Consider the following 17,084-nt stretch of genomic DNA (forward strand, 5'->3'; position numbering starts at 1 on the left):
CATATATAAATATATTTACATATGTACTTGCCTTTATTTAGACCTTTATAAATACCCTTTGCCTCCTAGTTCCTTCCTCTATTTCCTTTTACTTTCCTCTTGCCCCACTATCATGCTCAGCTTTCATTTGGGTTTCAGTAATTTGTCTTGGTTACATTACCCTTGTGCTCTGTTGCCCTGCTACCCATTTCTTCCCCCCCACCCCCACCCCCTTTTTAGTTGGCTACCACATATATCCCTGGATTTGGTCTGGCCTCTGCCATATTACCTGGTCCTCACCCCAGGAATGTTTGTATACAGTAGCTTTTTCCCTCTGCCGCCTTTGGTTACATTACCCTTGTGCTCTGTTGCCCTGCTACCCATTTCTTCCCCCCCACCCCCACCCCCTTTTTAGTTGGCTACCCCATATATCCCTGGATTTGGTCTGGCCCCTGCCATACTACCTGAACCTTACCCCTGGAGTGTTTGTATACAGTAGCTTTTTCCCTGTGCCCCTTTTGCATTTTTCTTTTCTTTTTTTTATAGACATACCTCAGCGGACTCATGCTGTACTTGTCCTTTTGTGCTTTGCTTACTTCACTTAGCATAATTTCCTCCAGTTCTTCCCATTTGGCGATGCTTCATGCGTTCATCACTACTTTTTAGTGGCGCATAGTACTCCATTGTATGCATGTTCCATAGTTTTGTAATCCATTCGTCTGCTGATGGAAATTTGGATTGTGTTCCAACTCCTTGCGATTGTGAACTGTGCCGCAATGAACATTGGAGCACAAATGTCTGGCTGTGGTTTGTTTCTTGCCTCTTCTGAATATATGCCCAGTAGGAGGATTGCTGGGTCGTGTGGTAGCTCAATTTCCATCTGTTTTAGAAATTGCCAAATTGATTTCCATAGTGGCTGTACATACCTGCAGGTCCACCAGCAGTGGATGAGAGTTCCTATCTCACCACAGCCCCTCCACCACTTATTGCTTTCTGATTTTTTGAATTCAGTTATCTTTGAGGGTGTTAGGTTGTATCTCATAGTTGTTTTAATTTGCATTTCTCTTATGGCTAAAGATTGGGAATATTTTCTCATGTTTATTGGCCATTCGGATTTCAGACTCTGTGAAACTTCTGTTCAGGTACTTTGCCCACCTCCTTAGTGGGCAGTTAGTTTTTCTCTTATTGTAAGCTTGCAGAGTATTGTAGATCTTAGTAATGAGGCCTTTGTCTGATGTGTCATTGCTAAAGATGTTTTCCCAGTCGGTGGGCTCTCTTATTACTCTCTTGGTGAATTCTTTCGATGTACACAGGTGACTTGTCTTCAGTATATCCCACTTGTCTATTTGTGACTCCTCTGTATTTGTAGCCTTCTTTATTTCTGATAGCCTATGTATTCCCTGTGCCAGGGTTCTCAGGTTTATCCTAATTCCCTCATTAATGCCCCTAATTGTTTGGGGTTTTATCTCAAGGTCTGTGATCCACCTTGAGTTTTTTCTTGTGCATGGAGTGAGGTTAGGGTCTTGCTTCATATTTTTTGCAGTTAGATATCCATTTTTTCCAGCACCATTTATTGAAGAGGGCATCTGCTTCCCATTTAATATTTTTGGGGCCTTTATCAAATATCAATTGCCTGTGTGCTGATGTTTTTATTCTGGGTCTTCAGCTCTTTTCCATGGGTCTGAATATCTGTCGTTATACCAATACCACACTGTTTGGACTACTGTGGCTGTATGGTAAGTGCTAAAGTCAGGTAGAGCAAGCCCTCCCACTTTGTCCTTCTTGAGGTATTCTCTGCTAATTCTGGGCTTCTTCCCCCTCCATATGAAGTTGGTAATCAGTTTTTCCACTTCATTGAAGAAGAATGGTGGTATTCCTGTCGGGATACCATTGAACTTATATAGTGCCTTGGCAGAATTGACATCTTTACTATATTGAATCTGCCAATCCACGAGGAACTCGTGGTAATTTATAAATTCTTACTATTTTCTTAACTTACACCAACCACTGACTCCCTTCATCCACTTTTCTGTTGTTCTTCCTGCTGGGTGTGGTGGTGGTTACCCGTCACCCATTGTGATTGGTTCCCCCTTTCTCCCTCCACCTTCCCCCTACCCTCATGGTATAGCTACTCTCATTATTGGGCTTGAGGGGGTTATCTGTTCTGAATTCCATGTGTTTCGAGCTCTTATCTGTACCAGTGTATATGCTCCAGTGTAGCCAGATTTGTAAGGTAGAACTGGGGTCATGATAGTTGGTGGGGAGGGCATAAGGGTGCATTAAAAAAACTAGAGGAAAGTTGTATGTTTCATCGTTGCTGGACTGCATCCTGGCTGGCTCATCCCTTCCTTGTGACCCTTCTGTGAGGGGATGTCCAATTGTCTACAGATGGGCTTTGGGTCTCCACTTTGCTGCCTTTCCCCTTGTTTGCATTGATATGATTGTTTGCTCTGGGTCTTTTTTTATCATTTTACTGGGGGCTCATACAACTCTTATCACAATCCACACATACATCAATTGTGTAAAGCACATTTGTACATTCGTTACCCTCATCGTTCTCAAAGAATTTGCTCTCCACGTAAGCCCCTGGCACCAGCTCTTCATCCCCCCCCCCCCTGCTCCCCCTTCCCTCATGAACCCTTGATAATTTATAAATTATTATTTTGTCATATCATACACTGTCCGGTGTCTCTCTTCACCCACTTTTCTGTTGTCCATCCCCCAGGGAGGAGGTTATATGTAGATCGCTGTAATCGGTTCCTCCTTTCTACCCCAACCTCCCTCCACCCTCTGTTCTGGGTCTTTTGATGCCTGATACCTGATCCCATCGACACCTCATGGTCACATAGGCTGGTGTACTTTTCATGTGGACTTTTTCGCTTCTCAGCTACATGGCCCCGCTTATATATCTTCAAGCCTTTAAAACCCCAGGTGTTTTATCTTTTAATAGCTGGGCACCATCAGCTTTCTTTACCACATTTACTTATGCACCCATTTTGTCTTCAGCGATCTTATCAGGAAGGTGAGCATCACAGAATGCCAGGTTATTAGAACAAAGTATTGCATTGGTGGAGGACTTGAGTAGAGGCCCAATGTCTGTCTGTTACCTTAATACTTAACATATAAATATATGTACATAGATCTATTTCCCTATCATTGTATATAAATATATTTACATATGTACGTGCCTGTATTTATCAGATGCTACTTCTAAACTAGCATGTAGCATGTTATGTTGTGAGTGATATTACTTTAATTGACTAAGTTATTCCAGAGACTGGTTTAAATTTTCTAACCCAGTAAATCAGTCCTGTTAGTTTGGATATGTGTCAAGGAAATCTCCATAGCTGTGTCCCTGTGTGCTTTATTATATATATGCAGCACATACTAACGTGAACATATATGTGCAGATATACATATAACCTGAATCTCCATGTACTTGGATGAACCTTCCTATAACTGATGTTTTTTTTTTTATACTTTAATGGACTATGCTAAGTATTTGTATAGTTTAGCTCATTTAATTGACTAAATAGCTTTATAGGGAATATTACTGGTATTTATCTTGAATTATAGGTAACCTATTCAATTCCTATCTAAGATATTACCTGGTTTAATTTACATATGAACCTGCTCTGTTTGACTTCAAAAAAACTACAGTTTATTTCTATTCTGCTGTCTTTTTTTGAGTCTTCAGAATGAAATGTATCAAAAGGTAATGTTTATATTTGCAGTGGCTTTAGAATTGAACAACATATGTTGTGGTCAGTTCACATCATTATAAGGAGCCCTGGTGGCACAGCAGGTTAGGAATTACGTTGCTAACAGTGTGAACCCACTATCTGCTTCAGAGAGAAAGAAGAGAAAGTTTGGTTCCAGAAAGACTTACTGCCTCTGAAACCTATGGGGCAGTTCTATGTTGGCCTGTAGGGCCACTGAGTTGGAATTGAGTTGACAGCAGTGGATATTGGGTGTGTTAGTTTGGGTAAACTAGAAACAAATTCATAGACACTCATGTATATAAGAAAGAGGTTTATTTATATACAAGAACAAGTGAATATTGAGAAAATGTCCCAGCCCACTTCAGATCAAGTCCATAAGTCCAATATTAGCCCATATGTCTGATACCAATCTATAAAGTCCTCTTCAGACTCACAGAGTACATGGAATGATGACGCATGCAGGAGGATCACAGGCCAGTGGGTTGGAAGTTTTGTGGATCCAGTGGTGGCAGGGTCTCTACGTGGCTCCTCTGGCTCCCAAGGCCTGTTTGCATCAGGGAAGGTCCATGTGGCTTCTCCAGCTCCCAGGCACCATGTGTCTTCTGGTCAGTAAAACATCTCCAAGGGAGTGAGCCAAAAGAGGGTGGGTCTTCTGCCTGGTAGGAGGAAATACAGGAGTTCCCAGAATCCCGAAAGAGGGTGGGTCTTCTGCCTGGAAGGAAGAAATACAGGAGTTCCCTGTGTGTCCATGCCCACACAGAGGCCTCATTGGGTATGACCCGACTGACCGAGTGGACTCCACCCCTTCACTCTAAATCCTGTCAAGTCCCAAATTGACATCAGATCATGTAACTACCATATCAAGGGGTAACATCATTCTACCCCTCTATCATTATGAATAGTAAAAAAAAAAAAAGGTTGGAACTCACTGCCATCGCATCAGTTCCAACTCACAGTGATCCTATAGAACAGGACCTGTGAGTCTCTGATGTTGTAAGTCTTTACAGAAGCAGAGAGCCTCCTCTTCCTCCTGTGGAGTGGCTTGTGAGCTTGATCTGCTGATTTTGTAATTAGCAGCCCGGAGCATAACCCACCGTTCCACCAGGCCTTCTACGGAATTGTTTATAGATAAGGAAAAATTATAATTGGAAACAGAGCCACTATTATAGAGTAGTTATAAAAGTAGTCATTTTATGAGTTGGAATATTTGGAATAATAATTGAATTTTTTTAGTACATTAAAAGATTTAATTTCACTTCATTGACCATTTCTTAGGAAACACAGAAAATACCTTCACTTGGAGAGAGAACATCACATTGATAAGCATCTCAAACTCTCCAATGTTAGTGCGGACTTAGAGGGACCTCCTGTGCGTTCTGAGGCAGTACTGTGAACGGGAGTAGAAAGCCCTGTCTTTCTCCTGTGGACCTACTGTTGGTTTTGAACTGCCGGCCATGTGGATCACAGCCCAGTGTGTAACCAGTACGCCACCAGAACAATTAATTTTATTGCCATGAAGAATGCAGCATGTTTGGTAAAGGACCTAACTTAGCACCATGCATGCAATGGCACTACGTGAATATAATTAAATTATTGCATCTAGTTTAATGTTGTATCAATTTTAGTATGCAATTTGAAGCTACCTGGGATTGTTTGATTATGGCTGTTGTGAAGGTTGGGGGTAAAGTAGCTTCTCAGGGTCTTTTGTTTTAGTGTTTTGACTGATAACTTCTGAGGAAATTTAACTTGGAAAGAAACATAAAAGCCATGTGGGTTTCTCTTCTTTCTTTCATTTGTAAGTAGAGCAGTGTTTGGGCTATCACTGTCCCTCCAACTTTAGTGTCTAAGTAGAGTAAACAGGGCCTGACTTATAAAGTAACTACCCTTTAACTTTTGGGGATCTATTAAACTTCATGGTAACTCTTCCCGAAAAGTATTTGCATTTTTTGATAGTGCAGCTGTAAAAAAAATATCAATTAAGATTTGCTTCAAACTTCAAGTAGGAATAGGCCCCCTTAGTGGCTTAGACACAGTAAAGATTTTATTTTTCTCACAGGACAAGCAAGAGGAGCCATTCCAAAGCTGGAGTGGTGGTGTTGGAAGCAGAATTAGAGTTGAGTCACTTTGATGAGTGGTGTTGGAGAATTGGAAAGCAGTGGGAGGGCAGGGTTCGTCGGGGCCTGTAGGAGACTTCAGGGAGAAGTCTACACTGATTGGCTCATAGGGATAGTCTTTATTGACGGAGGTGTCTTCAAAGCAATGGCCTTTCTGACATTCGTTTTAAAAGTAGCCTTGCTTATTGGAAACACCCCCAGTGTCAAGTCATTTTTCTAGCAATGTGCCTCCCGTAGCATATGTGGAATAGCTCCTTGTTGCTGTTCAGGTTGGCCTGGCACATGTGGGCTTTCTTGATTTAGTCTCAGAAAGGTTTTCACCTGATGAGAACAACCATTGATTTTTATTTAACACATAGCAGTGTCTCTTAATATCCTGATGACCCAAGCTCCTTCCTATTGGCCACTCATCATTGACTGCCTGTGAGCGCATGTCAGCTGTGTAGATAACGGCCCCGGTGTGGTAACTGCATGAGAGGCCCCCAAGGGAGAAAAGAATAGGCCTCTGAGTCGTCCCCTGACAGCGCTCTCTGGGAAGCCCTGCATGTTGTCATTGGCTGTGGCACCTGATGGCATCTAGCTGCAAGTGGACAGTCCTCAACGCTAGCGGGGCACTTTGCCACCTCCTAACCAAATGGCAACTCCCAGATGGCAAGTAGGCAAAAGTTTTCGCAGGGGAAAATGATGGCTACATAAGTGCTTTATTCGACTAGTTTCTAGTTAATCAAGTGTGGACCACTTTCTTTTTTCTGCGTAGGTAATAATGAGGTATTTTTTTTCAGTCTACTCCAGAAAGAGCAATTCAGTGGTCAGTTTTGGCTGTGTGGACTCTCTGAAATGTACTTAACAGAAAAGTCCTCTTGAGTGTTTGGAATTCTTCTTTTGAAAGTTCTGTCGTAAAACTCATGTATCCTCAGGGCTATGGATTCAGAATTTATTGGCCACACTATGTATCAGACTGATGGCCTTGCTCCGTGCTGTACCGCAGTAGGCTAGAAGGGGTGCCAGCAGAGGGGAGAGCCGACAGAGAGGCGTGCGGGTGCAGGAATGAATGCTCATAGCCGTGACTCAGAATCATAAACATAATGTTTAAAGTAATTTGTTTCAGAAAGTCGCAGTGTGTGCATTGCCTTTCACAGTGATGGTTGTCTGAAAGTTATAATCAAATTTAATGCGTAAGGGATAAACTTGTCCACCTGTGTACGCGTAGTACTCCATGTGTAATACCTCACTCCTTAATGACATGAGTAAATGACATGTGACTGTAATTTACTGTCTGTTGTTCCATACAAGGGTCTGCATTTAATGTGATTAGCTTTGTGCTTTATTTAAAACAGTATTTGTGTTCAACACTTTACTTGGGTTCTTTTTACATTTAAAATATCCATCATTTTTTTGCTAATTATAATAATTTATTTGCTTTTGTATTTGACATTTTAATTCTTTAAGGCTTTGGTAACCATTTGTTTTTTGAGCAGATGTTTGCTTACCAATTGCTTGAGTCCCTGTGTGGCAACTGCTGCCCCACAGTGGAGCTGTGGAGTTAAACACATCCGAGCAGGTGGGCTCTCCGGCCTCTGGAGTTGGAGCTGGTAGGGGAACGAGACAGTGATCAGTTAATTTCCCAAGTGAGCGGATACTGGCAAACAAAGAGGAATGAGGTAAAGGAAGCTTGTAGGGTCAGTGAAGGAGAAAGCTTGGAGTGTGGGCGGTCACGAACTGGATGGAGCATGTGAGAACAGGCCTGTGGCACATTAGTGGCGAGGGAAGGACACTCATGAAGGGGAGAGAGAGAGAGACCCCGTGGTCTCCCCACTGGGCTCAGAACCTTGTAGCCATAGGCAACATTTTGGTTCTTACCCAAAACAGCCCTGAAAAATCTCTGAACAGTTTTAAGGAGAGGAATGATGTGGTCAAATTGGTATTTAAAAGAAAACCAACAGACATAGATGCCCCCTCACACTGGTGTACAAAGAGCCAGTTGGTGCGTTTGAATATCTGATTGGGCCTCATGTCATGGTACACTGAGAGCCTGAGAGAGAACCTTAGTTCTACATTCGGGGTTCTCGGGGACCTGCCCCACCGCCTCCAGGGCTGAGGGCTTCCTGGCTCTGAGCTCCTGGAAATCCTAACCTAACAAGTGGGACTTTGAGTTGTATCGATTGAGGTTCTAAGGGATGACTTCTAGGCTGTGTGCGTGTAAGGTAGCATCTGTGTTGTCATTGCTGCCACACAGTCAGTTAAAATCACACTGCACATCGTGTCTTACCTGTTAGGGAAGTGCACTGCCATTGGTGTGCTGAGATTTTTACGTGCGTTGCTGAAATGACTTTCCAGGGACTACTGTTATATTTGGTGACTTATTTTGAATGAAAATTGCAGCCCCACAAATAAATACTGTACCAGGAAAAGTTCCGTCGAGTTTTCTCTTTGACTTCTTTACTATTGGTACGAACACTAAGGTTTCAAAACTGTTTCAAAATTAATTATTTAATTCTAAATTAACCACAGCCAGTGCTTGGCGTTCCTTTCTGACTGTGCAGGCGTGGTGGGCGTGTTTAACTGTGACGCTCCTGTGAAAGCCCAGCCTCTTGACGCATTTCCCTTATGTGCTGCTTGTGTTTAGTGCGGCCAGACCCCACTGATGATAGCGGCCGAGCAAGGCAACCTGGAGATTGTGAAAGAGCTGATCAAGAATGGCGCAAACTGCAACCTGGAGGATCTGGTATCATCATCATGCCCTTTTCTGTCCTCTTGTCCTTCTCCTGAGCTTTGTTGTTTCTTTTTCTAAAGTAATACTTAATAGATGATACTTTCAGATATGTCTCAGTGTAGCTAAGTCCATTTTTAAAAGAGGTTAATACAGGAGCGAAAGGTTGACTTGTCACGCAGGGTCCCGGCTCTCTACGTTTCGGACACTTACCTACCTTCCTAGAGAACATTGATGAGTCCTGTTATTAAGTACCTCTCCGTGAGGGTGACTTATTGTAGACATCATATATGACAATACGCAGAAAGATACATTCCCTTCTGATATCACCTCTGAGTGATAAATTGCTGTTCTAAAATGCATGCATTTCCTCTCGTTTTTCTAATTTCCAGGCATTTAAAAATAATCACATGCTTACACCTATTATTTTTAATTGTGTGATAATTTAAATTAAATTATAAATTACATTCATGAAAAAAAAAAGAGGGTTTGGTACCAGTGTTCTTTATTTAAAAGCCAGAGGTAGACCCACTGGTTTTCTTTATCTCATCGTATGGGATCATTGTGGTTTAATAACCTCTGAATGTGCTCTTAAACCTGATTATAGGCTCTGTAATTTTAACTTGGGCTGCTGATGCTAGCCATAAGCATTAGATTTAAGGTTGTAATAGACATTTTTAAAAATAATGCAATATGTGATTGGACAGCCTTTGGAAAGACTGACCAAGCAGTGTGACCCCATCCTGCACTATTAGTAGTAGCACACATCTGGAGAGAAGTGCCAGTGCCTGTCGGACTTGTGCTGTCGTGATATTCTAGAGGAGTGCAGGGTGGGTCACGTCATGTCCACTTGGTATGATCACCTGGTATGTAAATGTAAATAAACTTCCCTTCCCCACTTTGGAGTGAGCTGTTTGGCTTTGCAGTGGTCATGTTTTTGTGCATGTGTTGCAGGATAACTGGACAGCACTTATGTCAGCTGCTAAAGAAGGACATGTGCACATCGTGGAGGAACTTCTTAATTGTGGGGCTAATTTGGAGCACCGAGATATGGTATGTCTGTCAGTCATTATGCTGCCCTACTAGTTAGCCGAGATCAAGCTAGCAGTAATAGATGTGTGTAGACTCCTGTGCTAACGTGTGAGGTGATAACATACTTTGATGTGTAAGGTGGTGTGTTTAGGATGTGGGACTGGGCAGTGAGAGGCTTGAAGGAAGGTTTTCGCATCAAGGTCCTGTCATGTGTCCTTTAGACCAGGCGTCCTCAAACTATGGCCCGGGGGCCACATGTGGCCCACCGAGGACATTTATCCAGCCCACCGGGTGTTTTTGCCCCATTTATTTTTTTACTTCAAAATAAGATGTGTGCAGTGTGCATAGGAATTTGTTCATAGTTTTTTTTTTAAATTATAGTCGGCCTTCCAATGGGTCTGAGAGACAGGGAACTGGCCCCCTTTTAAAGTTTAAGAAGTTTGAGGACCCCTGCATTAGACTATCTCTGGGCATCATCTTAAGTTTATTTCAGAGTAAAACATTTTGAAATATTGTTAAAAAGAACTCATTACTCTTTAGCTCTATATCAGTGTTTTAGAACTTTTGAACAAACTGTTTCTTTTAGAGAAAATTTTTAAGGGGGATGTAATTTAGATCAAAAACTCTTTCTGTTTAATGTGACAATTTTCAGGGTTCACACTTGTAAGTTCCTTTGTAATATGTAATTCTATTCAGGCATGCTATCTGTGCACATTAAAAGTTATAAGAGATATGATTCTTAATTATCACTTAGCTCGTATTTCAATTAGTGCCTGGTTAAAGTACAGAGGTGAAAAAAGGGAATAATTTCTTATGAATTTATTCTGTGAAATAGCTAGCCTCTTGAGTGTGCAAGACATGTGCTACTTACGGAGACCCCTTCTGTAGAGCACACGTTATCTGGCTTTCGAAATGGCAGTGTTCCAGCACCTTGTATTTTCATTGTGTAGAATAATTCACTGTCGTTTTACCTCCATCCTGGTAGGTTTATAACCAAAGTAACGAAATGGTCATTTTTATAGGGCGATTCTGAAAACAGTATCTTACCTATTTATTTTTAAAAATTTCAATCAATGTTTATAAATACTGCGTAAAAGTCCACAGTGCTGTACAGTAGGCCAGGAGAAGATAATAATGACAGTAACCTACAGAAAAGGTAATATGATACCTGCGAGTCAAATGTGGCTACTAACCTGATTGGTGCATGAAGCTGCAGGGCAATGCAGGGGGCTGCTTGCTTCTCAGTGTGGGGTGAAAGGAACCATCCCAATCTATCAGCTGCATTAATATGAGACTCCTATGTTTTGGACCATAGTCCTTGTTCTTCAGAACAGTCCAGGTACTGAGGGTAAGTTTTGTTCTCAGAGTACAGTCCCGGACACTGAGACAGGGCAAAGTTCATCTTGGCTCAAAGTCACACAGGCGGGAAGCAATCAGAAGAGGTTTTGAACCCAGGTCTGCCTTACTGCAGAACCCTTCTCCTGTCCCACTCCGCTGTACGAATTAGCAAGGGAGTTAGAAATATGAAAGTACGTTATGAATGTGGGATTAGGAGTCCTCAAACTTTATGGCTCTCTGTACGTCTTCCTGTCTCTCCAAAGTACTTCACCGAAGCCTTTTAACATTGAAAGGGTATTTCCCTTTGCCTTTGAATTTCCCAGAGTTGGAGAAATGGAAGGCTTTGTGTCCCCTAGTAGTCACTGTGAAGGGAACCGAACCTCAGAGGACTGCTGGATCTGGAAAGTACGGCCAAGAGATGAGTGAGGGCTGAGGTCAGGAAGATGCCGCAGGGCGATCCTTTCTCCGGAGGAACTTGAGTTGACACCAAACTGAAGAAGGTGTTTGTGAAACACTAGGTCTTAAAGAATGATTGACTCCAATTGCTTCGTTTTGTGAATTTGGACATCATTGTTTCAAGGCTACGTGTTTCCCTCATAGCGTCTGGCATAGGGGGTATTATGCAAATGAAAGTGTGGTTATGAGCGTGAGGTGAAGTTCTGGGGAAAATAAAGCTGTCTGTAAACTTGACCCAACTAAAAAGTGTTAGAAATGCCCAATACTATAATTTGCCCTAAATAAGTCGTGTAAGTCTTAACTTTTAACATCTTTGCTATTTTTGAAGAATACTCGTCAGATCTTTGTAGGATGGCCCTCGGGTTGGATTTATGTTAAGTTTCTCGGGCTTCAGTTCAGATGGTGCGTTTTGGAGAAGGATGCCGGTGGTGATGGGCCTTTGTGGAGTGCTGCCTGTGTTGTGTATTCACTGCACTGCTGCCTGGCTCTCTGGGCTCAGGTGTAACATCTGTGCTGGAGTTCTGCTCTAGGAAATTGTACTATGTCTTTAATCACAGTTTATTTAGGGGAAGATATTTTAATAATAAGTTATACAAATAGCCTGCTTTTGCTTCATGTTCACTTACTCCTTTTAGCATTTATCCATGAGTTCTGCCTGCAGTAATTGTTACTGTGTTGTTATAATGGTAATTTTCTATCTCCCTTATTTTTCTACATTTATAAATTGGACTTTATAAAATGGTCCTCTTTACTTTTTCCCCGTTTCAGAATCACTAACCTATACTTGGTGAGCATCAGATTGATCTAATAATGCAGTGTTTATATACAGCTGTTTTTTTTATCGTTAGCATTACAATACCCAGTAAAAAAAGATTGTTTTCCAAAATTTCTTTGGCTAACTTCTAAGTAATTGTGTGTAATACAGCTAGATAGATGACCCATTGTGTGTCTCCTCCACAGCCTGGGTTTTTTTGATAATTTACATACAGTTAAACTTGTGAGTCGCACATCCCTGTGGGTTTTGACAAATGTACAGTGTTCTGTGCCCGTGAGAGGTGCCTACGGAGGACTTCATCATGCCAGCTATCCCTCATGCTGCGCATGTACCATCAGACCCTCAGAGCCTCCCGCCTCCGCCCTGCTCACCAACCCCTGCTTGCTCTCTGTCTAGTCCTACCTCTTCCAGGCAAGGTCAAGAGGTTTTTATTTTATTTATCTTTAAATTCCCGTTTAGCTGTTAAAAACAGAATTAGAAAGATAAAGTGATGTATGGTCTCAGAATCAAACGCAGATTTGCTCAGGTACTAATTTAAAAAAATAACGAAAACCTGAAAACATTTATTCCTTAGTATGATTTGATAATAATGGCCTTGCATAATGGCTAACGAAATTGCTCCTGCAGCTTCGACAATGGATGCATCATGTTCTGGGTTCTTACTAGATTATCTTCTCTACTCACAGTCGTCATGGTCATTGACTTAGCAAGAGAGACTGGAGTGCTCTGAGATTTAAAAGGCTGTGTTTAAATGCAGGAGGCAGTCTGACCACCGGACTCCCTCTCTGGGCAACGGGTGGGCTCATACAAGGAAGAGAAGTCAAACGCCTTAGAAGTTTTTCTAGAGAAAAAATTTGATACAATGAAAAGAGATTTTAGGAATGTGGGGGAGGTCATTATAAATATTTCCTATTATGACTTCCAGAGGTAGTCCAAACTTGTGAGTTGAGTAATCATTTGTAGGATCGAAAGATCTGCCTTCATATTTTCCTTGTTTTGCTTCCATAAAGCTATGGTTCTAGGAAGAGTACTTATAGCGGACCTTCCTCGGTGGGGAAGATGCAGAGTTTTTATTTCGCTCCCTTTGTCTCTTTAGGGAGGCTGGACAGCGCTCATGTGGTCATGCTACAAAGGGCGCACTGATGTAGTAGACTTGCTTCTTTCTCATGGGGCCAATCCAAGTGTCACTGGTCTGGTAAGTACTACCAAAAAGTTCATTTGCATGTAAGTGGCAGGTTGTCTTTAGGAAACATCTACCCCCAATCATACTTTAGACTTCATAGTAGATAGACACTGTTTATGTTTTATTAAAGATTATAATTAGATTAGATTGTGATTTTAAAACAGAAATGAGAAATTTTCTCAAGCTAAGTTACCAATACAGAGGCAGTATTTTGAGCCTCTATTGTTATCTATAAATAACCATGTAGCATTTCAAAAAGAGAATCTGAAATCCTTAATTATCTAGCCTGTTTTATGTGACACTGCAGTTTTAATCTGAACTCGAAAGAAAACATTTGTCTAAGCATTTGTCAATTTGCATACCACTTTCCTGTACATTTTGAAAAATGTTAATACAGGCATTAGTATTTGCTTAAGAGTATGTCAGACTGAATATTTAGGCTGTTTTACTCAAGTTAATGAAAGGACTGTAGAGGAAAAATTGCATTTTCCTCTTATTATTCTAATCACACAGAATGTGTTAAATCTATAAAAGTAAATGTGTTCACAATATATATTTATTTGAAATTGAGTGGTCTGCTGAGTATTTTGTGTTTCTAAAGTAGAGAATAACTTTTAACTGGTTTTTAAAAACATACTTTGTGTTAAGAAGCGGCTCTATGGTAAGCGCTAGGCAGTTAACCACAAGGTTGCAGTGGTTCAAACCCACACGTCGCTCCATGGGAGAAAGAGGAGGCTGTCTGTGGCCGTGAGGATTGACAGCCCTTGAAGCCCTGTAGGTCACCATGAGTCGCAGGTGATGTGATGGCCATGTATTTGGTGTGGTTTGATTCTGTGCTATTATTCCCTCTGACATTCATGCTCCTCAGCAAATCCGTCTGCAAACATCACCCTAAAAGATGCTGTTTCTCTTTTCTCTTCCTCTCTTCCCTTGCCTCTCCTCCTTGACCCTGTGCCTCCATTCTCCCTGCCCACCTGCCTTTCTATCCCAGCAGTACAGTGTTTACCCAATCATTTGGGCAGCAGGGAGAGGCCATGCAGACATAGTGCATCTTTTACTGCAACATGGTGCTAAAGTCAACTGCTCTGATAAGGTAGGTGTGATAACACAGCTTATGTGTCTATGTGTGTAAGCATTTTCATATGATCTTATGAAATGGCCATATGTGTCTTATATTTATTCATGCTAGTGTACTTTATGGAGACATACATCTCACAGAGGATACCTTTATACATAGCATCTATTGCTGTCTTTCTGATATTAGATTGGATTCATCATTATCACGGAGATAAACATCCCGTAGTGACAGCATGTCGCCACGAAGTGCGAGCCAAGGGAGACTGGACGTTGTCAGAAATGGGCAATGCTGTGGTGTTTGCTCAGAGAGTTCAGTGTCAAAGCTCACAGGTGGCTCGGCGAGTCCTGTCCTGGGTATCTGCCCAACAGACTTGACCGCAGGGGCCTGCACAACCCCGGGCCCACTGGTGTTCTCCAGAGGACGAGTCACAACGACTACAAAATAGACATAACTTACCTGTGCCTCAAAGGTGGACAGACACACCGTAGTTTATACATACAGGGGAATCTGATTCAGAAGTAAGGAGAAAGTCAAATCAGATGCATGCCACAGCAGGGATGAACTGTGGATAAAGCACTCAGCTGACTGAGATGAGCCCATCACAAAAGGACAAATGCATAGTGATTACATGTTGGACTGCTAACCGCAAGGTCAGCCGTTCGAAACCACTAGCTGTTCCTCAGGAGAAAGATGATGTTTTCTGTACAACAAAGAGCTATAGTTTCTGAAACCCACAGGGGCATTTTTACCCTGTCCTATAGAGTCACTATGAATTGGAAATGACTCAATGGCAGTGAGTTTGGGATCTTTGGAGGATAAGTAAAGGTATAGAGGTTAGAGTTTACTAATGACTTGAAGCACTTGCTGATGAAGGTCAAGGATTGCAGCCTTCAGTGTGGAATATCACTGAAGAAAGGGTTTTTGTCTTGCTTGTGTCCTTAATTGATGCTCAGAGAAGCAGCAGTTAAAAGAGATCCAAGGATGCATTGCACTTGGTAAATTTGCACAAGACCTCTTCAGGGTATTGAAAAGCAAGGATGTTACTTTGAGGCCTAGGGTGCCTGACCCAAGCCTTGGTATTTTAATTGCCTCATATGCAAGTGAAAAGTGGACACTGCATAAAGAAGAACAAAGAAGAATTGACGCACTTGAATTGTGGTGCTGGCCGCTGCTAAAAGGACATGGCAGTCTGTCTTGGAAGAAGTAAGGCCAGAGTGCTCATTAGAGGTGAGGATGGGGAGACCATGTCTTATGTACTTTGGACGTGTTGTCAGGAGAGACTGGCCCCTGGAGAAGGACATCATGCTAAGTAGAGGAGAGGGGCAGTGAAGGAGAGGAAGCCCTTAAGGAGATAGGTGGACACTGGCTGCAACAATGGGCTGAGGTGTAGGAACAGTTGTGAGGCTGGTGCAGACCGGGCAGTGTGTGTTTGTTCTGTTGTACATAGAACTGATCAATGACACCTAAGGACAACACTGATTATTAGAATAAGGGGAACAGGTATGCGTGTGTGTGTGTGTGTGTGTGTGTGTGAGTTTTCAGGTAGTGTAGGGATTTTGTTTATGGGGATGGAAAATTTGGCAATGGATTTTGGTGAAGGTTGATAACGTGACTGTTACACTTAATTTTATGGAATTTCATACATGAAAAGTGTTGAATTGGCAAATTTTGTGTTCTTTAAATTTTTCACTACAATAATTAAAAAAAAAAAAAAAAGAACAGAAGCTGAAATGGAATGCATGGAGATAGGTGCCTTAAACATTAGTTAGCTGAAATGAACTGGAATTTTCCTGTTTCAAATCCAACAATCATGATCTATGGCAGGCAGGAACAACAAAGTAAAGCCGAATGACCTTGTATTCATTGTTAAAAAGAACATTTCTAGATAAACCCGAAGTACAACATGATCTGATAGTTTCCTATTTGTGTGCTTACGAGGAAGTTTAGTTAATGTAACTGTTACTCAGATTTGCACATTCCCCTTGAATGTCAAAGATGGAGACATTGACTATTTTTATGACACACTGCAGTGAGAAATTGATGAAACATTCCCTTAAGATGTATTGATAAGTATTGGTGTTTGGGATGTGAAAGTTGGAACACATGGCTTTTGTAATAGAACTGATATCAGAGCTAACGTGATTAAAGTTCTGCTTCAACAGCTCCTCATCAGAAGTACCTTTTTTTTTTTTTTCTAACAACATAATTGACAACTATGCACACGGATCTTGGGGAATGACACAGAAATCAAATGGACTATTGAGCATGGAGCAGCTCGGTATCCTTTGAAGAGACACAGCCAGGGGCTGACAGCGGAACAAACTGTCAGTTGTTCGTGGGCAAGTTCAAGTTGGAACTGGAGAAAATCAAAGCAAGTTCGTCAAGCCAAAGGGCCATTGGGTCTGGTCTTCCATACATCCTGCTAGTGTGTAGATACCATCTCAAGAATAGACTTGACACAGGAGGCATGAACAAAGACCGTCAGAATTGTAGGATGATATCAGAGACATCAGATACGAAGAAACCAGAAGGTCATTAAAAAGAGGAATGATGTGGGACTGAGGAAAGAATATAAATTATAACGAAATATTGTGTTGTCCAGTTTTTTAAGAAAAGAAAAAAGTCAGCTCTATAAGAAGAGTGAAAAAGATAAAAAGCAAGCCAACAGATGGAGGCAACTCTGAAATAGCTAAAGTG

The 17,084-nt window shown here is 41.7% G+C and overlaps 1 protein-coding gene across 6 annotated transcripts in view; it reads left to right on the plus strand.

Annotated features, from left to right (window-relative positions):
• Positions 1-17,084, plus strand: part of KIDINS220 (kinase D interacting substrate 220) — a 111,892-nt gene that overhangs the window by 3,256 nt on the left and 91,552 nt on the right. For 3 of the 6 annotated variants that reach the window (XM_030884552.2, XM_030884553.2, XM_030884555.2), the window contains exons 2-5: positions 8,442-8,540; positions 9,480-9,578; positions 13,223-13,321; positions 14,301-14,402. In XM_030884552.2, the coding sequence (XP_030740412.1) occupies positions 8,442-8,540; positions 9,480-9,578; positions 13,223-13,321; positions 14,301-14,402 (399 nt within the window). The remainder of the gene's footprint in view (positions 1-8,441; positions 8,541-9,479; positions 9,579-13,222; positions 13,322-14,300; positions 14,403-17,084) is intronic. The other 3 variants (XM_004696014.3, XM_030884554.2, XM_030884556.2) reach the window with 1 other exon arrangement.

The sequence above is a fragment of the Echinops telfairi genome, unplaced genomic scaffold (assembly GCF_000313985.2).
Source record: "Echinops telfairi isolate 266 unplaced genomic scaffold, ASM31398v2 ScPeMD7_9;HRSCAF=40, whole genome shotgun sequence".
NCBI classification, from domain to species: domain Eukaryota; kingdom Metazoa; phylum Chordata; class Mammalia; order Afrosoricida; family Tenrecidae; genus Echinops; species Echinops telfairi.